Genomic DNA, 27,999 nt, shown 5'->3' with positions numbered 1-27,999 from the left:
TTTATATTTATTTTAATTTTTGATTTGTTTTTGGTGCATCGTGCCCGGTGCAAAATAAATATTTTTTCTTTCTTTCTTTCTAGTTAGAGAATAGAAATTAAAACTCAATAGTACAATTTAAATCTTTGCGTAAGTTTATAATATAATATTCTATTATTACAGGTGCATTCTGAAGGAGTTGCGGCCGCTGAGCGCGTCTCAGTTCGCGGCGGGTCGCGCGGTGGACCCGGCGCTGGGTGCCAGACGCCCGGCCAGCCGAGCCACGTCACCGTGCCGCGCCGTCTTCGTGGAGTGCGCGCTCAAGTGACGCTCGGACCCTCCCGCGCACCTCCCACACACACACGCACCCCACGCCCTATCCAGAAACAGATAGCAAATATTACATCGATTTTTTTCATTTTTTTATTCATAGACAATTATGTGGTTTCTACATAAGCTCGGACACGGCCTCATTACAATAGGTTAGACAACTAATTCTTCATTTATTGTCCGTCTGGGAGATCATTTTAAAACATTACACACGTATTTTTGTTTTCTCACGGAAACAAATACTTTCTATAATATATTGATTTGAAATATCACATTCTACGTACAAAATGTACGTAGTAATGACGTAGCTAGCTCCCACTTCTTAGCTTTGAGTTGTTTAATTAAAGTATTGTTTTCTTATACGACAAAATAAAATAATACGTGTCTAATATTTTTCCATTACCTAACTGACGGAGTTTTCATACCCCGTTTTCATTCCTATTACAGTACGACAAGGCAAACCACAGGTTCTTATAGCAGCCTACGACAGTATTCTCAAAGCAAGCAAGCAATAAAATAACTGTTCTGTGTATTTGTGCTAAAGTTTAAATTTCTTTGAATACTTGTCTGTCTTCATAAGAACCTCTGGTTTCTCTTAAAACCGTAGGTACTTAAACTTACTTGTGTGTGTGTTAGCGTTTAATTCGTAAAATGTAGAAAATTTTTGCATTTCAGTAACCATTTGTTAAATTCAAAATCTCTGGGGTCATTGTAACATTTTGATTTGTATAAATTGTAACGTTTTTTTTTCTTTTCTTTTATTCTTACGTAGCGATGTGATCGTTATCATATTAAAATTAATATTTGTATTTATAAAATGTTTAAAAAATGTGGTGTCGCTTCTTACGCGGATTTCGTTGTTTATATCTAAAATATTGATTTCGCTTGCTAACCTTTAATTGATTTGGGTAACTTTTTAATTGTTTATGTAAATAAATTCACGGTGTTTTTTGCATATTTTGTAGATGTAAAGTTATTTACTCGAAATGTATTTCTCTATACTAGTTACCGACATGTGTAATTGTGATCATGATTTCACCTTATAGAATGGGTTTCGCAAAAATATTTGTGGCAATTTGCTTTTTAAATAAAAATTTGTGGAATGTACTTTTGTGTTTAATTTTATCCATTACAAGCTTCTGCCAGCGGCTTCACCCGCGCAATAAAAAGTAGTCTGTGTGTTATTCCAGACCATAATCTACACTTGTTTCAAATGACATCCCGATCCCTTAAAGCGTTTTTAACGTGATTGAGTAACAAACATACACTTAAACTCCCATCTTTTACATTTATAATAGCGGTTCAAGCTAATTTCGACCATCCGCCATACAGTTAAAGTGTAAGGTCCACTGCGGGAACCTAATATTCGACAAAGATATTAATTGCGGTTGGTTCAGTAATCGTGTCTAGGGATCGAGCCGCTCAATTATGTTTTATAATGAACTAGTGACCAGCCCCAGCTTTGTATGGGTGTAATGGTGATATAATATGCATGTATTATACGTATAAACCTTTCTCTTGAATCACTCTATCTAAAAAAAAACACTCAAAATCCGTCGCGTAGTTTTAAAGATACAAAGGACATTAGAGAGAAAGCGACTTTGTGTTATACTATGTAGTGATATGTCGTGGTTTTATCGTAGATTTGAGAATGAACTGTCATCGGCAGTGTTTCCGAGCTGACACGACCTTTAAACCTTCAAGAATCTTTCCTGTGACACCTCTGGTGTGGCTGATGTCCATGGACTCTGCTCATTTGCCCCCTATTCCATAAATAAGACCAGGAAATCCCCCGTTGCGTTTTTTTTTTTTTTGTATAAACCAGCGGATTACCTGATGGTAAGTAATCGCCGCCGCCAATGGACATGCATGCGTTGCCGGCCTTTTGGGGGTTAGGAATTTAAGGGTTGTTGGGGAATCCGAGATTTCGAAGATTGGGAAAAGAGGTAATTGGGTCTCCGGTAATTTCATTTACACAACGAATCACAATGCAAGTATTGTTTTACGTCGGTTTTCTGTGTGGCTGTGGCATCACTTTGGTTCAGCTAGCCCAATGCCCATTCGTGCTGAAGCATGGCTCTCCTACACTCGAAACTAAAGACCTGTTGGCATTATCCATCTTGCTGTCCGTCTGCCTCTAGACTGCGTACGGCCGATCATGCTATGTGCCCCATCGTTCAAAACATGCACAACTGGAACGCAGTGGGATGGCATTTTATATTTGTAGTGTACTGAAATATGATGTGAAATTTCAGTCATGTCAATAGTGATAAATTATGTTCTAACAACTTTTGAGAAAGGCTCTGGTTTTTTATGTTTATTTATGTATTTATTTCTCTTCAACAATTAATTGTATTCACACAACAATTAAATATTTTAATAGAATCTGGTGTCTGTGCTACGTAATACCTATGATACAGATCACCAGGCCACACTCTGGATTTCTTCTATCGGTCATAACTTGCGGTTTTTGTACTAAACGTAACAAAAATTAAAATACGTGTTTAAAAACGCCGATTTTTTTTCCTTCATGTAAAATTTGTTAGTAAACGCACCCTTGACACAGGAGAAAGCCCTAGAACGAACTCGCACAAATAAAACAAAACAATTGAGAAGAAGCATTTATTATACAAACACTACAGCTTTACTATAACAGTACAAAACTATATTTTACAAAGTTATCACTGCTTCAACAACCTAGCGCCCAGCGCCACCTTACTTCATACATAACAATCATTATATTCAAACACATTCATACTTCAACTTCTTACATTTAACAAATATTAGTTACACATTACAATACACTTGTATTTCTTTTTTACGGTAATCGAGCAGACGGATCACTTGATGGTAAGTAATCTCCGCCCATGGACACCCGCAACACCAGAGGCGTTACGAGAGCGTTGCCGACCTTTAGAGATGGGGATTAAGAGTATTAGAGATTGGGGTTTTCATAGTAAATTAGCTGTCTCAACAGAAATAATATAGACATGATCAAAGAAACTGCTTGAAACTAGTCGAGTTCCTCGTCAAACAGTTACGTGAGTAAGCCGATAACATAATAATTAATGATCAAAGAAGTTTGGAAGCAATTCAGCTGATCTGGAGATATTAAGATTATTACAGCATAACTTTCGATAAATCGGACGCTAGAAAATTCTATATATTGTGAATAATTAATTCAATTAACACATTGAACGGCGTGGTGATCACCGGTGACCGACGTTAGCGGAGGATTTGCCTTCAACAGTTTTCTATTGGCAGTCAAAGACTTAAAATCATAATAAGTGCTATAATAAACTTTATGCTGTAATGGGTTAAGGCTTATTTTTTGTTACTTGTTTCCGAGTTTAGAACATGCCATACGTTAGTAACATAGCTTACTTAATGTAATTATACGATTTATTACTATTGAAGCTAAACATAATTAGGTACAAGCAAACAAAATACATTATTAAAAACATTGTATGGAATAAGAGTTAATATTATTTATTATTTAATTCACAATCTTTCTACCATTTATACGTCTTCTTTCAATGTATTCTCCATTTTGTTTTCGCGTATCAAAATTAAGATTCATTTTTAGTCTCTTTAGTAAAGATAATGTTTTAATTGCAAAACCATTGTTCGACTGCACGACTGCCGCGTAACGAGTAGCGGGTTCGATTCCTGCACGAAGCTCTTTGTGTGATCCACACACAAATTGTGGTTTCGGGTCTGGGTGTCATGTGTATGTGAACTTGTATGTTTGTAAACACACCCACGATACAGGAGAAAGCCCTAGTATAGGGCAACGTTTTTTTTTTAAATCTTCTTGGATGGGGATTGTACCTCCTTGAGACTGTAATGCCATTTTTCTGATATGAATACAACTCATTTTCGTTAAGAATACAACTCATTTTCAATATGAATACAACTCATTTTAAACAACTTCAAAGATCAACTATCAAACATCTACTTACATTAATAATCACCAGTCTTAGTTCACATTTAACATCAATCGTTCTTGATTTAAACAAAATATCAAATACCTGTCTAAACTGGAATTTCTAATCACTCGACTGATTTATTATTTTTAATTGAACTGAATTATTTTTAGAATATTTAGACACCACTGACATAATTATGTTGAAGGAAAACATCGTGAGGAAACTTGGGTTTATAATTTCTAATTATAAGTTTGATATTGTCAACCCGCTTTGAGCAGGCGTGGTGATTAATGCTCATACCTTCTGCGTGTGAGAAGAGGCGTTTGCTTAGCAATGGGTACTTATGGACTGATGATGGTGATTAAGAAATAATTTGCAATAAATGGAGAAAGGTTATTTATGTTATGGGTCCTTAGATTCAATTTTGACTGCACGAATAGAGAAATAAGCTTCAATTCTCGCACGGAATAACTCTTTGTGTGATACACAGATTCTTGTTTCGGGTCTGGGTGTCATGTGTATGTGAAATTGTATGTTTGTAAACGCAACCAAGGCACAGGAGAAAATCGTCACCATGATTTTAGTTATTTTTTAGATTAACTAAAAACACGTTGTTATTAACGTGTATTAATGGAGAAAAGTATGATGTGCGACGTCGCCGCGTCTGCGCACGCTGCTCATGATGAAGAGCCCCTCTGTGACTCGAAACTAGTAGAGCGTTTCTCCATTAATGCACGTGAGTATAACGTTGATCTTTAGTTAATTTAGTATGTCTCACGATAGTTATTATAAAAAAAGAGTTTTCAGAATCAATTTTTAGTTTTAAGCGAGTGATTATTTGGTTTCAGTGTAGACAAGTTAACACAAGTTGGTTCAGCATATTTGTACGCTGTACGTGTTGAGGTAGTGTTGCAGTGCCTGTCGATGTGGCTCGTCCAGGGCGGCCAGACGCTGGGGCAACACGCCCGGGGCGCGGCTCGCTAGCGACCCCAATGATGTCGCCAAAAATGCCACCGGGTCCTCGATACCTGGAAATACATTTGTCATATAAAAATATTGTATGGATAGAGAAACAGACTATTATTAGAACTTATGACGGGATATTTACCATGTTTATTCACTTTGGTGAGTTTCCGATATTTCTGAAAAATATCGGAAATGCCGAAATATCGGAAACTCACCAAAGTGAATAAACATGGTAAATATCCCGTCATAAGTTCTAATAATAGTGTTAGTGACCATGTCAGTTTAAAAACTTATATAGAGAAACAGACGTCGCGGCAGGCCCAGAAGGAGATGGCGGGACGAACTTGACACCTACGATAAGGATTGGCCGCAGAAAGCTCTGCACAGAGAGGAGTGGAAGGAGGGTAGGGAGGCCTTTGCCCTGCAGTGGGACGACTACGGCTAAGAATAAATAATAAATAAATGGATAGAGAAGGCCTCAATGTGGGCGAGATATGCTTCAGCTCGAATAAGCCTTCCCGACCGGAATGACGGCAAAGCGGAGTGATACAATACAACGCTTCTGCACCAGGATTTACAATAGATATTATAATCATGAAAACACCGAGACACTGAAGCCCGGCACGTCCCAGGGACATGAACAACTGTTTTAGATCCCGCAATAAAATAAATCTATACTAATATTATAAAGCTGAAGAGTTTGTTTGTTTGAACACGCTAATCTCCGGAACTACTGGTCCGATTTTAATAATTATTTTTGTGTTGAATAGTGCATTTATCGAGGAAGGCTATAGGCTATAAAACATCACGCTATGACAAATAGGAGCCAAGCAGAGCGGGTGAAACCGCGCGGAAGTAGCTAGTCAGAAGATATTATTCGAGAAGAACTATTTCATAATGATGATGATAATGAAATAGGTATGTACCAGCGAGCGGGTCCCCGGCTGCTCCCTTGGCGCAAGTGAGCTGTGCATACTGAGCTTGGTACCCGGGCGTGTCGTCTACTTCGATGAAATGGTCGTCGGGTAGAGCCGACTCGTCCGTCGGCAGCTCAAACAACGATATCAAGGCCTGGAATTACAATAACAGTATTACAATATGATAGCAATAATATTGTTATGTAGTCTGCACAATAGGGATGATGACTGGGTCAAAAATAAATGATTACAACTTTTCAATACAATTAAATATTCAAAAATAATCACACTCTCATTCATAAATTAGATGAACTACTTAATTTTTGATTTTTTCTAGCAAAATTTCTAGAAATAAGTCTGCTATTTGACGTCAAAAACTTATGACGTCATAATAGAGTATTTCATACAAAGCTCATAGAAAATATCGTTTTTGACGTTTCGAAAAAAGTATTGAATTTGACTAGTAGGAAACATGCCTATTACTTGGTATGGAAGTAAGAAAATAAGGATTGACCCAGTACATATTACCAAGTAACTATTATACTAAATTATATGGTTTTTAATGAAGCCAATTTTTTCTAATCATTATTCATCACAGTAGCCAAACAATGATTACTGTCTCTGTACAGAATTCATCTTAATAGTAATCCTAAATGTGAACCAATTTAAAAATCGACTAGACAAACATTTATTCAATGGCAAGAAATGAACTAGTCATGAAAATTAACAGGAAGCGGGCGTTATCAGTAGTTTCAATTGCCTGCCCGTCTACAAATAATAATAATTTTGTCTCTTTCGATTTTTAATTTTTATAAACTTCACGCCTTTAAGCCCCGAAGGGGTAGGCAGAGGTGCACATTATGGCACATAATGCCAATGTACACCCACATTTCACAATTTATGTTGTAAGTCCCATGTAATAGGTGGTGAGCCTATTGCCATATACCGGGCACATTTCCAGACTCCGTGCTACCACTGAGAAATTTTCGAAAAACCGAAAAAAGTTTGTTTTATACTTTGTCATCATCCGGATTTCTCGTCATGAGATAAAGTTTCCGTTCGAAAATAAATGTAATGGTGCTCCCACACAGCGGTTATATAACGTTATACAACAATGTGTAACAATAACATTTGTGTTTAAACAAATTATAACAGTGGTTGTAGAGTATGTTACATGCTGTTATAAATGTTACACAATGTTGTATAACGTTATATCTGCTGTGCACCATAAGATAGCTACGTACCTGCAGCACCCGTGGCCAGAGCGGCGCGAGGTCCCCGGCGAGCATGTGTTGCGAGTCGGTGAGGAGGCGCACGCAGCCCGCGGCGGCGGCGCGGCGCTCCAGGGCGCCGCCCACGCGCTGCAGGTCCGGGACCAACACGCGCTCCACGTACATACCGAACATGCTGCACAACACGTCACGTCTTACACGGAAATACGGACAGAAAAAGCAACAAAACAACGCTTCATTGCAAACTGGTGCATTCCTGCAGTTTGCAGCAAAGAGGTCGATTACCGCAATAATATCGAAAAAATTCACAAAAATTTTCCTGGCTGGCAAAAATACAGGGAAATGAGAAACAAAGACAGATTTAAAACAGGAACGCATGTTTCGCGCCAAAACGGTGAACGTTCAAAACATTTGAGATTGCCTTAGTCCAAACAGCAACATTAAATTTTAAGTGTGGGAGAGCCATGCTTCGGCACGAATGGGCCGGCTCGACCGGAGTTATACCACGGCCTCACTGAAAACCGACGTGAAACAACGCTTGCGTTATTTTGTTGTGTGAGTGAGGTTACCGGAGGTCCAATACACTCCTCTCCAATCTTCCCAATCTCCGATTCCCGAACAACAACCCTTAAATTCCTAACCCCCAAAAGACGGCAACGCACTTGTAACGCCTCCGGTGTTTCAAGTGTCCATGGGCGGCGGCGATTGCTTCCCATCAGGTGATACGTCTGCTCGCTACGTGTTTCATAAAAAAAAACTATGTAGTGATAAATAGTAGTAGTAAATTAGTCGACGGCTCGTTCATGCGAAAGCATGGCTCTGCCACCTTTAAGACTTCGTAAATTTTTTGTCGAAATTACAAAATGAACTTTGTTGACTAAGCAATAGAATCGTTATTATGTCTTACCCAGCTTGTACAGATTCGACGAGATCGATCAACGGGTCCGCGCCGAAGTGCACCGCGTAGAAGCCGAGGAACGCGATGAGACCGCGCACATACTTCGTAGTCTTCGACGAAGACAGTCGCTGGAAGAGCAGCGTGATAATTTGCTTCGTGTACTGGCCCATCACGTCGCTGGAGCAAACAAAGAGATTAAACATTTTAAAGTTAAAAGAAACGGCATAACTTCCTTCTTTTTTATGGTTGTTTTATAATAAAGTCGGTTAAAATATTAAAACCTGACTAACCAATCAGAGCGCTGGACACGCTCTCATTTCGATCTCGTTAAATGTCAAACACATCGTACGCATCGCACGCAACGGATTTTAGTTTGTCTTATATAGAAACTCATACAACTGCGTTCACTGATCCGCATCGTACGGACCTCATCATCAGCAATGCCTACATGCGATGCGTACGATGCGGGCCTGTGGACGCTTACCTTAAAGCCTCTGTATATAAGCAATTTTGAAACTTACTTTCCGAATTTATACAGCATGGTCTGAATTAGATAGAATCCTTCGTGATCGTTGGTTTTCGAAGCGATCAGTTTCTGGAACACGCCTAGCATGGCATTCTGGGAATAAAAAAATAAAATAATGAAAAATTATATTTATTTTTTCAATCACACTTTTACACGTCAATCTCTATAATAACTAGATGAGGCCGGCATTTCCTATCCGACTATTCTGAGAAGAAATGCCGAAAAAAACTTAGAGGTGAAGTATTCACACTTTATTCACTTTTAAAGTGTAAACAATCAAATAATGACAAAATAAAAAATGAGATGAGAAAGACTATGACTACGAAGACAATGCACTCACGAGTCGTCCGGAGTCGAGCACGAGTTGCGTGCGGTGCGCGACGAATGCGCACAAGAGGCGCACGAGCGGGCGCACGTTGGCGGGCCGCTCCCACAGCGCCGGCGCCACCACGCACGGCAGCAGCGCGCCGTACGCCTCGCCGCCGCCCCCCGCGCCCCCGCCCGCGCCCCCGCGCCCCCGCCGCGCAGCTCCAGCAGTAGCGACAACATCTGGAACACGTACGGCATGAACTCTGCAACAAAACAGAACTATAAATAAATAAAAAATTAATGTGTGTGGCGACACTCTGACAAGTGACAGATGACAGATGACAGAAGTCGCACATAGACTATCGACGAGCAAATCAACGGATGACGTCATACATATCCTGCATCGCACATATGAAGTTTACATGCGAATTAACACGGATAGAAAATCCCAACGAACAACAGTTGGGCAGAAAGCCCGCCAGGCACGATCACCTCGCCTGGTCGGAGGATCCACCTTTTCTTAGGGAACTTTACTCTATGTTCCCTAAATGTGTTTATTGACAAAAGTTACTACAATAAGTTTTCGGGGCTTCCCAAAAATACTTGTGTAATCCGAAGATACTTGTGTTGGGATAAACCTCGCTCCTCCTTGTTATACAATTGTTTCGTTGTGCTAATTATAACTACACATTTTATATAATAAAAGAAATCAGTACATAGAAAAGGACAAATCATATTTTTGAGTTTATATTTATGCGAGGTTGTGTGCTACTGACTAACGACTGACTGACGTAACTATGAGTCGATACATTCGCTATTTTATTGGCAAACGAACAAAAGATGGTAAGCGATCGACGTCGCCCATGGACACCTGTAACACCAGTAGAGTTATTAATGCCTTGATGGCCTTTAGTAACGTCTCACACGGCGAAACACAACGCAATCATCGTTTCACGTCGGTTTTCTAATCAACCGTGGTATCACTCCGGTCGAAGCGGCTCATTCATGCGAAAGCATGGCTCTGCCACCTTAAGACTTCGACATTTTTTCGTCGAAATTACAAAATCAACTTTGTTGACTAAGCAATAGAATCGTTATTACATTACTCTCTGTTTTTCACCAGGTGACGCAAATGTGTAAACGTTAGACAATCATTGTAAAGGACCCTACGTTATACCAACGCCATCTGGTGTCCAAAAAACCTTAGTCTTCTTATGTCCGAATACTCAAACGCTACTCAATTTTAAGACGCTCTCAAAACTAGTTCTGTCCCTATCAATTCTTTATAAAATGACAGAGATAGCACGATATTTAAAATTGAGTAGCATTTCAGTATTCGGGCGTTAGACCTTTGCCCGTACCTTGTACATCGTTCTGCAAAATCTCTTGGAATATCGGGAACAAAGCGTCTTCGAACGCTGATATGGCGCTAGGGTTCGATTTTGTCACCAATCTGTGAAAAAGAAATTAAATGTCATCATAATTTATTCACACCAAAATTGAATCAGCCAGTCGTGAGATACATACATACAAGTCAAACTGAGAACCAACTTCCTTTTTTAAGTCATTTAAACATATTGGTATTATGTTAGTCACTCAGTTAATTTTAATTACCTATTTCAATATTTTAATATAACGGATATCAGGAAATAGCTTATCTAAGGTCGCCGTTACCGAAATCGGTAAGGAGGACTATACAACGGATATCCTAGCGTAACTATAGAACTTGAGTTACTGACTATTAATGTAATGAAACAAAAAATAAACAAAAAAGGGCTACTTACGACACGGCGAGTGAGAGAGTTTCAAAGAGGTAGTGGTTGAAATGTGGCTTGCACGGGTTCTTGGCCACTACAGACAACATGTGAGCGAGCTTCGGCAAGGCATCGCCCAAGTACGTCAGGCAACCATCTTGTAGACACGATAGCGTGCGTAGAATAGCTGCAAGTCAAATATAGTACAAATTAGTCATAAGTTTACACACGACTTTAAAACAAACCGAACTCTACAATATTATGGTCCTATGACTGATAAAATTAATTAAGTGCGGACAACGTAAAAGGTTACCGGGGTAATGGCTCAAATTAGGAGAAGGAACCAATGGTTTTTAGTCAGTAAGAGTCTGACACTCCTTCCCGCCTCACCCAGGGCGGGAGAAGTCACTGGACGATTTTCCCCCCTCAAAAAAATGACTGATAAAACTACCATGATTAATAAAGAATAACTCTGAACGGACAAAGATTTGGAACTTGCCCGCCATAGTAACGGCGCTCAAAATTACCTATCCAATGATGTAACACACATAGCTATAATCGGACATGATGATGACACACCGACTAACTACATCGATATACGCTATTAGCTAAAATAGTCCTCCCCAAAGGTTTCTAAAATACTGTGTAGCGCGTTCAAACAAACAAACAAACTCTTCAGCTTTATAATATTAGTATAGAAGCTTCAGCACCCATACGACAACCCTACAATTAAATCAATATTATACAAGCTTTGATATAGAACATTTAATATCTATACTAATATTATAAAGCTGAAGAGTTTGTTTGTGATTAGTATAAAATAAACTAGCGGACCCGACAGACGTTGTCCTGTCTACATAACACGTCTTTAATTTGAAAATTTGTCGGATCCAATGTAAAACATTCCAAAATCAACAACTACTAATAAATTAAAAATTAATTAAAAAAAACATTGTCCAGCGGACAAAATTGTGAATCTAAACCATTCTCAGATCCCCTTGAACACACACAAAAAAATTCATCAAAATCGGTCCAGTCGTTTAAGAGAAGTTCAGTGACATACACACTAACAGAAGAATTATATATATAAAGATTAAAGTTGGGCCCACCTTTCATGACATATTCGTTGTGGTCCTGTGGGTCGTGTGCCTGTCCGAGCGCCGTGAAGAGGGCCCCGAGCAGGGCCCCGGCGTGCGGCAGTAGCGCGGCCCGGGACACCATCCCGCCCGCGATCAACTTCTCCACCGCACACGCGCCGTACGTACATACCACGCCCCGCCCGCCTATGTGCGCTATCTAAATACAAGTTACAAAAACTATGTTCATTTCAAGTACTTTTTAATTTTTGGTCAGGTGCCTTGATTTTTTTATGAAACACGTAAACGAGCAGACGTATCACCTGATGGTAGGTAAATGACACACCAGAGGCGTTATAAGTACGTTGCCGGCTTTTTGGGGGTTAGGAATTTAAGGGTTGTTGGGGAATCAGGTATTGGGAAGATTGGGAACTGTGTGACAGTAATAAAATAAATATAATAAAAGAATACTAACTACTAATATTATAAATGCGGAAGTTTGTGAGGACCCTAAACCTAAACCCCCAAAGGTCGGCAACGTGCTTGTAACGCCTCTGGTGTTTCAAGTGTCTATAGGCGGTGACGATTGCTTACCATCAGGTGATCCGTCTGCTCATTTACCGGCTTATACATAAAAACAAGTTATCTTTATTTTCTACTTACCAGGAGAGGTACGGAGGCGGTGATGAGTTCTTTTGGTAGCAGTGAACGGAAGGTCATCACATATTTGAGGGCATCCGCCTTTAGCACCGGTAACTCGTTCACTAAAACAACAATATTATGAACTTAATAACATTTTTCTTTTTTTTTTAATAAAAACGTTGCCCCACATAAGGATTTTCTCCTGTGTCGTGGGTGCATTTACAAACATACAATATCACAAGCACATTAAATGCATGAACTTTTTTATGATCAGTGCTGATATTTAATTGGATTATTATTTTTTAATGTCCGGTAAAATTGTTAAGTTAGGCCTCAGCCGTACGCAGCCCCGTGCTTATAGTGGTTGGAGTTAATTTCGCGGTCCCCGACTACGCCCAGGGTGTCTGCTGCGGCGTCTAGGGTGTGTGTTACGTTAGCCAGTAATTGCCAGGTCCACGAGGGGCGAGGCTCGCGTGACGTCACAGCTACATGACAGTATGACACTCACCGTCAGTCCTCTGCAGCTCGGGCAGGACGTGTGTCTGGGCGAACTGTGCCAGGTCCACGAGGGGCGAGGCTCGCGTGACGTCACAGCTACATGACAGTATGACACTCACCGTCAGTCCTCTGCAGCTCGGGCAGGACGTGTGTCTGGGCGAACTGTGCCAGGTCCACGAGGGGCGAGGCTCGCGTGACGTCACAGCTACATGACAGTATGACACTCACCGTCAGTCCTCTGCAGCTCGGGCAGGACGTGTGTCTGGGCGAACTGTGCCAGGTCCACGAGGGGCGAGGCTCGCGTGACGTCACAGCTACATGACAGTATGACACTCACCGTCAGTCCTCTGCAGCTCGGGCAGGACGTGTGTCTGGGCGAACTGTGCCAGGTCCACGAGGGGCGAGGCTCGCGTGACGTCACAGCTACATGACAGTATGACACTCACCGTCAGTCCTCTGCAGCTCGGGCAGGACGTGTGTCTGGGCGAACTGTGCCAGGTCCACGAGGGGCGAGGCTCGCGTGACGTCACAGCTACATGACAGTATGACACTCACCGTCAGTCCTCTGCAGCTCGGGCAGGACGTGTGTCTGGGCGAACTGTGCCAGGTCCACGAGGGGCGAGGCTCGCGTGACGTCACAGCTACATGACAGTATGACACTCACCGTCAGTCCTCTGCAGCTCGGGCAGGACGTGTGTCTGGGCGAACTGTGCCAGGTCCACGAGGGGCGAGGCTCGCGTGACGTCACAGCTACATGACAGTATGACACTCACCGTCAGTCCTCTGCAGCTCGGGCAGGACGTGTGTCTGGGCGAACTGTGCCAGGTCCACGAGGGGCGAGGCTCGCGTGACGTCACAGCTACATGACAGTATGACACTCACCGTCAGTCCTCTGCAGCTCGGGCAGGACGTGTGTCTGGGCGAACTGTGCCAGGTCCACGAGGGGCGAGGCTCGCGTGACGTCACAGCTACATGACAGTATGACACTCACCGTCAGTCCTCTGCAGCTCGGGCAGGACGTGTGTCTGGGCGAACTGTGCCAGGTCCACGAGGGGCGAGGCTCGCGTGACGTCACAGCTACATGACAGTATGACACTCACCGTCAGTCCTCTGCAGCTCGGGCAGGACGTGTGTCTGGGCGAACTGTGCCAGGTCCACGAGGGGCGAGGCTCGCGTGACGTCACAGCTACATGACAGTATGACACTCACCGTCAGTCCTCTGCAGCTCGGGCAGGACGTGTGTCTGGGCGAACTGTGCCAGGTCCACGAGGGGCGAGGCTCGCGTGACGTCACAGCTACATGACAGTATGACACTCACCGTCAGTCCTCTGCAGCTCGGGCAGGACGTGTGTCTGGGCGAACTGTGCCAGGTCCACGAGGGGCGAGGCTCGCGTGACGTCACAGCTACATGACAGTATGACACTCACCGTCAGTCCTCTGCAGCTCGGGCAGGACGTGTGTCTGGGCGAACTGTGCCAGGTCCACGAGGGGCGAGGCTCGCGTGACGTCACAGCTACATGACAGTATGACACTCACCGTCAGTCCTCTGCAGCTCGGGCAGGACGTGTGTCTGGGCGAACTGTGCCAGGTCCACGAGGGGCGAGGCTCGCGTGACGTCACAGCTACATGACAGTATGACACTCACCGTCAGTCCTCTGCAGCTCGGGCAGGACGTGTGTCTGGGCGAACTGTGCCAGGTCCACGAGGGGCGAGGCTCGCGTGACGTCACAGCTACATGACAGTATGACACTCACCGTCAGTCCTCTGCAGCTCGGGCAGGACGTGTGTCTGGGCGAACTGTGCCAGGTCCACGAGGGGCGAGGCTCGCGTGACGTCACAGCTACATGACAGTATGACACTCACCGTCAGTCCTCTGCAGCTCGGGCAGGACGTGTGTCTGGGCGAACTGTGCCAGGTCCACGAGGGGCGAGGCTCGCGTGACGTCACAGCTACATGACAGTATGACACTCACCGTCAGTCCTCTGCAGCTCGGGCAGGACGTGTGTCTGGGCGAACTGTGCCAGGTCCACGAGGGGCGAGGCTCGCGTGACGTCACAGCTACATGACAGTATGACACTCACCGTCAGTCCTCTGCAGCTCGGGCAGGACGTGTGTCTGGGCGAACTGTGCCAGGTCCACGAGGGGCGAGGCTCGCGTGACGTCACAGCTACATGACAGTATGACACTCACCGTCAGTCCTCTGCAGCTCGGGCAGGACGTGTGTCTGGGCGAACTGTGCCAGGTCCACGAGGGGCGAGGCTCGCGTGACGTCACAGCTACATGACAGTATGACACTCACCGTCAGTCCTCTGCAGCTCGGGCAGGACGTGTGTCTGGGCGAACTGTGCCAGGTCCACGAGGGGCGAGGCTCGCGTGACGTCACAGCTACATGACAGTATGACACTCACCGTCAGTCCTCTGCAGCTCGGGCAGGACGTGTGTCTGGGCGAACTGTGCCAGGTCCACGAGGGGCGAGGCTCGCGTGACGTCACAGCTACATGACAGTATGACACTCACCGTCAGTCCTCTGCAGCTCGGGCAGGACGTGTGTCTGGGCGAACTGTGCCAGGTCCACGAGGGGCGAGGCTCGCGTGACGTCACAGCTACATGACAGTATGACACTCACCGTCAGTCCTCTGCAGCTCGGGCAGGACGTGTGTCTGGGCGAACTGTGCCAGGTCCACGAGGGGCGAGGCTCGCGTGACGTCACAGCTACATGACAGTATGACACTCACCGTCAGTCCTCTGCAGCTCGGGCAGGACGTGTGTCTGGGCGAACTGTGCCAGGTCCACGAGGGGCGAGGCTCGCGTGACGTCACAGCTACATGACAGTATGACACTCACCGTCAGTCCTCTGCAGCTCGGGCAGGACGTGTGTCTGGGCGAACTGTGCCAGGTCCACGAGGGGCGAGGCTCGCGTGACGTCACAGCTACATGACAGTATGACACTCACCGTCAGTCCTCTGCAGCTCGGGCAGGACGTGTGTCTGGGCGAACTGTGCCAGGTCCACGAGGGGCGAGGCTCGCGTGACGCCGGCGGCCTGCGTGCTGCCCCGCGACGCGAGTGACGTCACCAGGTACATGGCCGCGTCCTTGCCGCGCCACGCCGCCGCGCCCATCTCGCCGTACTTCGCTAACATCAACTGGAAATTACAAATTGTTACAGTTAAACTTCTAAATAAATTAGTATGTTATCGGCTTACGCACGTAACTACATATTTGACGAGGAACTCGACTAGTTTCAACCGATGCTAGAGACTAGCTCGCTCACGGAGGACGTCGCGTAAGGATTGAATGGAGGCCGTACCTGTACGTATTGGCCGAAGATGTTCATCATCTTGTCCTCGTAGTGCTGCGCCAGGGTCCGCACGAGGTCGCAGGCCGCGCGGCGCCGCGTGTCCACGTCCGAGCCCTCGATGTCGCGCCGCACGTACTCCTCCGGGTTGTCCTCGAACAGTTCCATGTCCGACTCTATACAAACAAACATTTATTTTCTTCATAAATGAATAATGATAGTGAATGGAAAAATGTATGGACCTAATTCGTCTGAAATAAAAAGATTTTATTTTTTTATTTTATAAATCTACTAAGAACTTTAACTCTACCGTGAGACGAAAAAAAGGTATTTGCCATAATCTGACTGAACGCCAGGCTAGCGGGTTGGAGATCTGAGGGCTTAGTACGAATTTGATACGTTTGCGCTCTCGTTTCAAAGAATCAACTATAGCGGTTACCGAAATACACCATCTTACAAAGTTTCAACTATGTAGGCCCAACAGTTTCGTGGCCCAACAGGCTGTGCCATACGGACGGACGGACGGATGGACGGACAGACATTTATTTCCGAAACTGTTGGGTCTACATAGTTGAAACTTCGTAAGATGGTGTATTTCGGTAACCGCTATTCGAATTTTGAATAAAAATTTATAAATTTAAAAAGCAAAGGGGGCACTCCATACATGGAACTGATTCAAAAAAAATTTTTTTCAGCTTACATATCCGTGATGGGTGTCTATGGATAGGTCTTTAAAAAAGACATTAAGGTTTCTAAAACCACTTTTCGTCAAAATCAATCGTTTGAAAGTTAGACGCTTCCAAAGTGGAAAAATGTGTGTGGGGACACACGAATCTATCTTAGAAACGGTAATACTTATAGAAAAACTTATAAGGACCATTTTGTAGAGAATTTTGAGATCTACAAATTTGGTCTGAGGTATTTTTTCAAAAAAACTTACGGTTTTTGAGAAAAACTCAAAAAACCTAAAATCTTGACCTTTGACCCCGAATAACTTTTGAAGCACATATGGGATAGATGGGGATTTTTAATATTTTAATCTTTATAGTAAAATAAAGGTCTGTACCAAAATTCAGCTCTGTCGGAATTTTTGATATTTCAATATCGTATATTGACCGGACTACTAGGAGACCACCTTTTGAATAGAAACTGACTAACTGCGCTGTCTGATAAACCTGAACCTTTAAACTGTGCCCTTAGCACGAGTTTGCTTTACGTCGAACGAAAAGGAAACGACAGCGCGTTTGGCGCTCTGATTGGTTAATTTGCACTGGTATAGTTTAAAGGTTCAGGTTTATCAGCCAGTGCTGTTGCTCGGCTTCTAGTAAAATTGTGGTCTCGTCGATTCTTTATTACACCTACGAGAAGAATAGATGTAGAGATTTTAGTGTACACTACGGTCTCTTACCTCTAAACTCCATGTTTGGTATGACAACTTTCTCGCATATACTGCTCAGCGTCGCGGGATCTTCGAACAAACTTTTGTAATTGTTCTTCTCAGCAATTTTCGCGAGGAATGTCAATGCGTTCGAGACGAGCTGAAATAAAATCATAATCATTAATGCAAATTGACCAAAAAGGCATGAGCCATGCATCGGCATTTCCGGAGCTGCGGCCTACCTAGCAGGTTTATCGGGGCTCCGGCTCGACAAGCAGGAGTAGGAACGGGGTGGTTTTTAGTCAGTAAGAGTCTGACACACCCTCTCGTCTCGCCCTGGCGAGAGGAGTCATTGGATGATATTTCCCTCTTAATTTTTTTTTAAACGTTGCCCCACATTAGGATTTTTTCCTGTGTCGTGGGTGCGTTTACCAACATACAAGTTCACATCACAACACACCCAGACCCGAAACAACAATTTGTGGATCACACAAAGAGTTGTTCCGTGCGGGAATCGAACCCGCTACCCGTTGCGCGGCAGCCAGTTGCCCAGCCACCGCACCAACCGTGCAGTGAAAAAAATGCTTCGGAACTACTATATCTTTGCTTACCGCTAAGGCGCTAGTGACTGACTTTGACTGTGGCACTACATATTATAATGTGCACCTCTGGCTACCTCTTTGGGGACAAAAGACGAGACGACACAATAAAAATATATATACATATATCCATAAATGACTGCCATAATGTATTCAATAACTCAATGGTTACTCAGCAAAGATAACTTGGTACTTGGTACTGACCGCATCATACTTGGCCTGGGGTCCAGTGGCCAGCAGCACGGTCCAGACACAGGTGACGAAGGCCGGGGCGTGCGGGGCGAACTCCTCTTCATACTTCAGAGCATACAGCGCTGCACATTCACATATCTCCGTGCGAAGCTGTTCCATCACACCCGGTGTCTCATCGTCGTCCTGACAATAAAAAACACATTAGAAAGAGACGTTATATTGTTATATCTTTGAAGTATACCTTATAGATTGGCCTAGTCAAAAGTTTAAAATACATATGTGGACTACAAAACTAACAGATTATCTGGAAGATAAGAATGCTTGGCAGCATGTTTGTCCGGCTCCACTGGACAATACTCAAGTCAGATAGTTGTTCAAACTCTGATCTAGCTTTCAATACTCAATACTTACTTAATACTACAATAACCCAACTTAACAGCTTATAACTAATCACCAATTAATATAAAAAATTATAATATGATACACACTGTATATGAACTTACATTTGTCTCCAAACATGGCACTTTAACTTGTAATAAGTTCAGGAGATTGGGCATCCATATAGGCATGTTGTCTTCAAAGAACTCGGGCAGATCTTGATAATTTAGTGAGTAGAATACTTTACAAATTAATACTAAGGACCCGTAGATAACTCTTAAGGCTTGTGGGTTGTCCGCATGTTTCGTAGTTAAATCTATTGTGGCCTGAAAAAAAGAAAAAACATTAATAACATACATTAATTACAATAACTTACTAACTACATACTTTTGAACGGTTTCAGCTAACTTCTTGATCATAGCACGAAATTATACATATGTATAGCCTCCCAGGATAAATAGTCTATGCAACAAAAACAGTATTTTTAAATCGACCCCGTAGTTCCCGAGATTAGCGCGTCCACAGGCCCGCATCGTACGCATTCCGTATGACGTCATCAGTACGCATCGCATGTAGACATTGCCGATGATGCGGTCCGTACGATGCGGATCAGTGGACGCAGTTGTATGAGTTTCTATACAAGACAAACTAAAATCCGTTGCGTGCGATGCGTACGATGCAGGTCTGTGGACGCTTACCTGTAGTCGGTTCTTACGACATTCGCGGGAAGAGTAAATTTGTCTTTTGTTGCTATTGTTGTATATGTATAGTACAAACATACATAAATAACCTCACGCCTGTCTCCCATAGGAGTAGGCAGAGACAATGGAACGTCAATTGCTATGATTCTTACATACCTCTTTCGCTTCATCAACAGTCATCAATCTATTCATGCATGCTCGTTGGTTTAAAGTACTTTTAATTTGGAATATGTATAAAAAAAAAGGCTTACCACAAACAAATCTGTGAGAGGTTTAGCAAAATTTTCTAAGACATGTTTAATTTCTTCCCAAAGTTTCTGTGATTTGAACTCGTACCGGTAACGCTTGAACAATGAATGAGCAGTCCTCAACACTCCGTTTATAACATGGAAATCACCTGAAATGTAATTAAATAAAATATGTTTAAAAATCAGAGCTTTTTTTGTTTTTAATCTAAAACATTGGGAACTGTTTTGCAAAATTGTTGAATGTTGTTATTGGGACTCGGGGATAGGAAAGATTGGGATTGGGGTACTTGATCATTCAACCATATACTTTGCAAAAGTATAAAGGAGTGCCATCAAACTTTTACAATATTACTACTACTACTGCGGTTCTTGAATGCGAAGTTTCGTTTAATCTTCGGCAGTAGGATTTACTAATAAAATTACTTAAAATAACCTTTTATTTCATATCAAAACCTATTTATCTTCATTTTAATTCTTTCTTTTTTGTACATGAAAGTTCGTAATAAATGGATTTGTAGTACGAAATCTGCGAAGTTTCGGACGAAACTTCGTTTTTCGTTGAATTAGAGTAGGCCCCCTGTTCAGTTATAATTGGAACACTTACCAGTGTTAAACTTTTCAACCATCTCGGGAATGAGGCTCGGCCAGTTTTCAGGGAAGTCACATTTACCAATGATGGACACTGCATCACTGAACTGCCTTTGAATGGCTTCCGGAGACTTCAGCATAAGTGAAACAATCAATGTTTTTATTGTGTTTCTGTCTGATGCATGGATCCTGTTCACTCCATCTTCATCCTAGAAAAATAACACATAATATTATCACAAGCTTCTGCCCGCAGCTTCTCTTGCGTTCCTGTAGGATACAAAGTAGCCAATGTGTTATTCCACAATCCATCATTGTTCCAAATTTCATCCCGATCCTTTCAGCCATTTTGACATGATTGAGTAACAAACAAACACACAATCTCACAAACTTTCGCATTTATAATATTAGTAAGATTATCATCAGATTTTGAAAGTCCACTGCTGGACTACAGACATCCTCTACAAAGAGAGGTTTGCCATAATCTCCATGCTTGGTAAGCAGTAACCTTAGTAGGAGTTTGCTTTATGTTTAAAGTAATCAAAACGTGAGTGCTTTCGGCGCTCTGATTGGTTGGTTTATTCAAGCAAGCCAATCAGAGTGTGGTACATGCTCTCCTTTTGATTACTTTAACCATAAAGAGAACTCATACTAAGGGTACATATTCCAGATTGCAGTTTGGAAGATTCAGGTTTATAAGAGCATACTGTTGCTGTGGTAGGACCTACACACACACATAATATGTTAACTACATATTTGTTGTGTCCAGATACTTACAATAGGCCAATTACGTTTGATGAAGTTCTTGAAGGCGATTGCCGCAGCTACTCGTATTGTGAGGTCCACTGTCTCTTTGTCAATGAGGTGCAACACCAGAATAGCATAATTCTGATTAACCTCCACACTCTCAAGGAATTTTTCAGCTGAAATTCAAAGTTAATGTCAAATATTTTATTTTAATAAGACAAGGCATATCACAAAAAAAATTAAAGATAAAAAAGTCATTGAAAGAAAGAAAGAAGAAAGAAAGAAATATATTTATTTGCTTCAAAACATGGTATATAAAGGTCTTACAATTAAAATGGGATTCACATGTTTTGCTTAAATTATAAGCATGCAAATATTTCAAATTATCACAGAAATGTGAGTTTGTATCTATGGTAATATACAACATGCAACATAATTAAAAAATTAAAACTTATAATCTAAATATTCCTTAAGACTATAAAAATTATGTTGGTTGAGCCATTTGTATAGTTTTTTCTTAAATAGACTAGCATTAAGGCACTTAAGCTCTGTGGGTAGTTTGTTATATACGCGTATACACATGGCCACACAGTTTTTGCTATATTTGGTACTATTAGGTCGGTTTATAACTAGTTTATATGGATCCCGGCGGTTTCTTGGGATAACTTGTTCTAATGCTTGGAAAAATTGCTTATGTTTCGAGACAAACATACAAGTTTCATAAATATACAAACAAGGCAAAGGCAGCAGACCAAGTCTTTTAAAATGAGGTTGGCATGAATCGTCGGGTTTTAGTCCACATATTGCTCTTATACATTTTTTTTGGGCAACAAATGCTCTATTTATATCCGTATTATTGCCCCAAATTACTAAGCCATAACGGAGTATAGATTCCACATATGAATGATAGCATAGAATAGCTGTATTTATATTTGTTACATATTTAACTTGTCTTAATGCGTAAACAAACTTATTAATTTTGTTAGATATAGTATTTGTATGTTCTTTCCAGCATAACATTTCATCAATCGTTATCCCTAAAAATTTGGTGTGTGTGACTTTACTAATTTTATGTATATTCATGTTAAAATTGTATTTACTATTAGATGATTGGTTAAACTGAATGTAAACTGATTTTTGAAGATTAATTTTTAATTTATTTTTATTTAGCCAGTGTATCAAATTGTCTACAGTTGAATTTATTTCACTTTCATGGTCGCTAATTGTGTTAATTTTTTTGTCTGATGATATCAGAATCGATATGTCATCAGCAAATAGAGTGCATTTATGCTGAGTTATGTCCGTTATGTCGTTAATATATAATAAAAATAGAATAGGTCCCAATATACTGCCTTGCGGAACGCCGCGTTTGATATTTTCATATTTTGACATGTAAGGTATCATATCTTTATTTTTATCTAAGTTTGTGATCATAACACACTGTTGCCTGTTACTTAGATATGACGCAATCCATTGAAGTACAATTCCTCTTATGCCTACATACTCTAATTTATGTAGAAGAATGTCATGTGTAACCAGATCAAAAGCCTTAGACAGATCAAAAAATAACCCGGTTGTTATATGATTTTCATTAATACTCTCTAAAACATTTTTTGTAAAGGAAAATATAGCGGAATTTGTAGACTTATGTTTTTGAAAGCCGAATTGCTGTTTGCTAATGATTTTATATTTATCACAAAAACCCGTTATTCTTTTGTACATGCACTTTTCAAACAGTTTTGCGAATATAGGGATTAAGATTATTGGCCGATAATTAGTAATGTCATATTTGTCTCCTTTTTTGAATAAAGGCTTTACTATGGAGCGTTTTAAAGCATCTGGAAACACTCCGAGGGCAAAAGATTGGTTAATGAGATAAGTGAGTATGTTGGTAATCTCATTTGAACAAAGTTTTATTATTTTCGTACTTATTTCATCGTATCCTTCTGAGTTAGTGGCCTTCAGTAGCATAATTTCGCGATTAACTTCACTTTGTGACATAGGCATAATATACATTGAATTTGCTATAGGAGTCTGAGTTTTATGAATTTGATTAAGCGATGGTGTTAGTTGATGGGCAGGTGTTATGAAATAGTTATTGAATGCAGTAGCTATATCTAGAGGATTTGTGAGTATAGTATCATTAACTTTGATACCATCAATATTATCTTTAGGCTTTGCATTTGAGATTTCTTCTTTGACTATTGACCACGTAGCTTTGCATTTGTTTTCATTTTTATTAATAAATTTTACATTGGCAAGTTTTTTAGAGTTATATATACATTTTTGTAAAAGATGTGAATAAGTCTTATATTGATGTTTATTCTCCTCATTTTTATTTTTATAATAACGAGATCGTAGATATCTTTTCTTTGAGCAACTTATTTTGAGTCCTTTGCTAATCCATTTTTGGTTACTTTTATTTAATTGGATTTTTATTTTGTTTTTTGGGAAACAAAGGTTATACATAAGGCAAAACAATTCATGAAATTTATTAAAGGCAATATTTATATTGTTTTCATTGAAAACATCTGACCAAGATAGACATTGTAAATACTTTTTAAATTTTTCAATGTTTTCTGAATTAAAGTCTCTTTTGTATAAATAGAAAATAGGTGGCCTTTCGGTTTTCTGTTTTACGGGAAAGCTAAGCATTTGGGCTGATTCGTGATCTGATAGGTACAGTGGTAAAACGGTTGCTTCTGCATTTGGTATGTTACTTAAAATGTGATCTATGCAGGATGATTTACGAGTGGGAACATTTATGTGAATTTTCATATTATGGTTGTAGGCTAGGTCTTGTAATTCATCTGTGATTTTTCTTTTTTTAAGATATTAATGTTGAAATCGCCGGTTACCACTATTTGTTTTCTAGATTTAAACTTTTTGAGCAAATCATATAAAAGATTATTTAATTTAGTAAGAAACTGTGTAGGGTCCGACTGTGGTGTTCTGTATACGCAGATTATGATTAAATTAATTGATGCAATTTCTATGCCACAAACTTCAAAAGTATTTTGAACTGCATGACTGCTTAAGTGTTGTAATTCTTTAAATATTAAATCTTTTCTCACTAGAATACATGTACCGCCTCTCTGCTTATCTCTACAATAGCTAGCCGCCAAACAATAATTAGTTAATTTAATATAATTCTCACAACCTTTCTTTAAGAATGTTTCAGAAAAACACATAACATTAGGAAGATTATTACAATTAAATAAGTCCTGGAGTGTTAACTCCAATATTTCTTTTAGATAAGATACTAGCTATGTTTTGATGCAATATTTTAAATTTGCTACTGTTTAGTGGGAGTATGTTGTGAGGCTCGAAAAAAGGTTCCAGTTTTATTTAATTTCTGAAAGTAGTATGGAATGGTACCTTTCACTGGTTGTTCGATAGACAATTTAGGAATTAAGGACTGATTTGTATTATCAATATTTTTTTTCAAGTTATTTTTAAAATAAAAAGGGATAGTGCCTATTTTCGGCTCGTTTTTTCTAATGGTACAATTCTTAGACTTAGAACTATTATGAGCTATTAGTTTTCTAATTTGAGTTGGACACAAAAATTTTTCATTATAATAATTACAATCTAAATAGTAATTTATACATTCACTAATAACTAATACCTTTGAAGTTTTTCTTATAAATGTACATGTTCTATATTGTTTACATACATTTTCGAGATAGTTATTTAATTTGTTGACATTATAGTAGTAACTGTTATTTAAACCAAGTACAAAAATTAAATTATCCTTAAACCGGTTTAATAATGTTTTTAACTGTGACACGACACCATTTATATTTCGATCATTTTCACCAATACATACTACTAGTACATCGTGCTGACGAAGCTTCGCACTCAAACAGTTCTTTACTACTTGGGTACTAAGAGCGTTCGGGTTTGTTTCACCGATAACTTCGTATGTTTCATATTGCGTTTTAAATCTAGATTGCCATAGAGCTGAAGCCAAACCAACACATTGTTGAGCACCAAATATGAGTATTCTCTTCTTTTCCATTTTGCATATTTGTATATTATGTTCTTGCTGGGTAGTATCTTCAAATTTCGAGTGTACATAGTTAGGTTGTTCGAGATTTTCTAATTGTATACTAGAACTAGAACTAGAATCATAGGTGGGAAGAGTGTAGTTATGTTGCATTATAAGGCTAACACGTTTTGTGAGAGCAACAATTTCCTCTTCTGCAACTTTTAATTGTTGTTGCAGGGATGTAATTTGAAGGTTTAAGTTTCGTATTATATCGTCGTCAGTGGTATTGACGCTGATCTTGGCTGATGATGGAGAAGGTGGTGTTGAACATAAGTTTTGAGGTAATAGGGCATGATTTTTAATATTTTTGTTCGTATCTGAACCTTCATACAAGGAAGAAGAATAGCACAAAGATTTTAAAGTTGTTATTTCTATATTTAATTTATCAATTAGTAGGTGCAGTTCCCTGTTTTGCAGTGATATACTTGCTAGGTCATTTTCGGTAGTTTGTAGCTTATTTGAGAGTTGGGTTATTGTCTCTTTCATGTCAGAGATTGATATGAGATCAGTGACCGTTCCATCCATACTAACAGAAGTTTTATTAGGAGTAGTGTAGGACTCGTCCGATGTTTCGCAGTCGGTGAGTATGTGTGAGTCAGTTAATGTGCTATTTCGAGTTCGAGGTTGTTGTTGTACCTTCTTCGTACGCTGTTGTAGATCGGCAGGCGATGGGATTTTCGATAAGGTTTTCTTACGCAAAGTCATAGCAGACGGTCCACCGTCACCTACATTGCTATATTTCTTGCTTCTAACACAAGCACTGCATCTCCACTTTTTTTACTTTCGGCATCTTTTAGTTTATACGTTGCCTCGGGGTAACCATCGCAGCTCAACTCGTATCGATTGTCACAAGCGCAACATAAGGCAGTATTCTTCACGCTTACTATTTTTTTACATTTGTGACAGCGTACTAGTGCTGCCATCTTGTGATCACAATAGTGATATTTTAGTGAACAGTTTTGAAAGTTTTTTTCCGCTACTCGGCGCTAGATGGCGTTGTCTGTGTTTTGGATTTTAGTGTTTTTGTTTTGGTTTTCTTTATTTTGCGGTTATATTATAAGGAAATATCTGTTAAATACCTTTCTAGTACTCCTTTACATATGTTCATAGCTTGTGGTTCGAATGATATACACTTTTCCGGCACTTAACTGTTTTTAATTTTGAATCACAATTTTTGAAAAAGTTCGTTAGTAAACACAACTTTCTTTGTTTTTATCACTTTTGTTCCAAGATTCATTTGAACTACTTCTTTAAACACTGATAGTTGTTAGGTTTTAACTTTTCATCGGTTTTTTAAGGCGATGGATGCACTTTTACTATTTTTAAAATTTAAAATACGCGGGGCTATTTGTTAACGTGCGCACTGCAGCGCCCTCACTCATTAGTAGAGTTATTTGCTTATTATGTACTAGCTTCTGTCAGCTTGGCCCACATTCCCGTAGGATAAAAAGTTTCATTTCGAATTTCATTTAAATCCATTCAGGCAACTTTATTGACGGACAAACTTACATACTTCAAATACACTTTACGTACTTTAAAGTATGTTTGTTTTCATTTCATTCATAATATCAGTGTGAGTATTGCCAAAGGTATTGATTTCTGTAGACAAGTATGTACAAGAAACCACATAGTTACTTGCCTTCAATAAAGTCTATATGAATGCTATCAATTAAGTTTCATAATCAGAATTATATAGAAATATGGACAATGACTCATATCCTAACTTAGAATATGAAAAAAACAAAAGTGTACGATATATCATAGTTTTTGGACATTAAATAATATTCATAGCATTAATATAGAGTAAAAATTAACAGTTTTGAAAATCAGGGAACAATCACAAATAAGTTCACAATGCCTTGTAAAATCTAGTAAGATAAAGTGGAATAACTGTTGTAGTGTTTATTTTACAGTGGACTGCAGCAGAAATATTAACCATTTACATGTAATAGGTAGGTTTTGATGGCACGCATGCATGTACCAGTCTACATTCAGCTCAAATAATACAACTATTGTAGGTTATAATTAGTATTTTGTAAACTAATGACAAACTATACACTAAGTATGTTCGTAGAATCATTATTTCCAAAGTTATGGTACCCAATTAACCAAATACACTTATTGGAACAACACATTGTGCGAAAAAACAAAGAAAATATACAAACCCGGTCGTCGTACGTTGGTGTCGGGATTTAAAGTCTGTTGAAGGTAATTTGCCAACGTAGCCAAGTTTTCATCGGTAACCTCCATTTCTATACCTCAGTCGAAGTTAATAAATTAGTTTTAAAGTGTTAAATAGATGTATAATGAAAATGTGACGATACGATACAACTTTTAACCGTCAGACTTCACGATAAAATTAAATTTTGACATGACATCTGTATGACAGGTACCTATAAGTCAAAACTAAAAACTAGCATCGTAGTGTTGTTCATTGGCATTATTTATTTATTTTATATTATTTATTTTTCATTATATATTACTTATTTAAATATTTCTTTCCTGTAAATAAATAAAATAATATATTTACATTTTATTGCACACGATATATTCAACGTCCTTGATTAGTACCTAGATAGCATCGGTTTTTCGTTTACGTTTTACCTGCATGTTATTTGCATAAGCATACTTACTAAAATGACAATTTTAGATGTGATAATTATTTACTTAGCTCTTAAGACTCAACTGTTATTATGAGTAAAGAGCGAGTTATTATAAATAAATAAATAATAGGCCGATTATAGTAAGCATTGTAAAATGTTGATGGCA

The 27,999-nt window shown here is 40.1% G+C and overlaps 2 protein-coding genes across 3 annotated transcripts in view; one reads left to right on the top strand and one right to left on the bottom strand.

Moving 5' to 3' along the window:
* The window catches only part of LOC118277094 (ornithine decarboxylase 1), a 34,522-nt gene extending 33,106 nt beyond the window's left edge, over positions 1–1,416 (top strand). For both annotated transcript variants that reach the window (XM_035595767.2, XM_035595768.2), the window contains exon 11: positions 163–1,416. In XM_035595767.2, coding sequence (XP_035451660.2) covers positions 163–307 — 145 coding nt within the window. In that variant the 3' untranslated portion in view covers positions 308–1,416. The remainder of the gene's footprint in view (positions 1–162) is intronic.
* Positions 1,417–2,917: 1,501 nt separating this feature from the next.
* On the bottom strand, positions 2,918–27,600 carry LOC118277549 (exportin-2). The gene is given in 20 exon segments (XM_050696281.1): positions 2,918–5,266; positions 6,131–6,275; positions 7,366–7,528; positions 8,261–8,428; positions 8,773–8,870; positions 9,118–9,279; positions 9,282–9,349; positions 10,448–10,539; positions 10,871–11,027; positions 11,950–12,136; positions 12,580–12,680; positions 16,010–16,199; positions 16,364–16,527; positions 17,760–17,889; positions 18,533–18,703; positions 19,024–19,224; positions 19,851–19,996; positions 20,452–20,644; positions 21,210–21,355; positions 27,396–27,600. Coding segments are annotated over 20 exon segments (2,922 nt in total). The 5' UTR covers positions 27,481–27,600; the 3' UTR covers positions 2,918–5,111.
* Between the last annotated feature and the right edge of the window lie 399 nt (positions 27,601–27,999).

The sequence above is a fragment of the Spodoptera frugiperda genome, chromosome 10 (assembly GCF_023101765.2).
Source record: "Spodoptera frugiperda isolate SF20-4 chromosome 10, AGI-APGP_CSIRO_Sfru_2.0, whole genome shotgun sequence".
Taxonomy (NCBI): Eukaryota; Metazoa; Arthropoda; class Insecta; order Lepidoptera; family Noctuidae; genus Spodoptera; species Spodoptera frugiperda.
The sequence above is the reverse complement of the archived record's forward strand: the minus strand, read 5'-3'. Positions and strand labels throughout refer to the sequence as shown.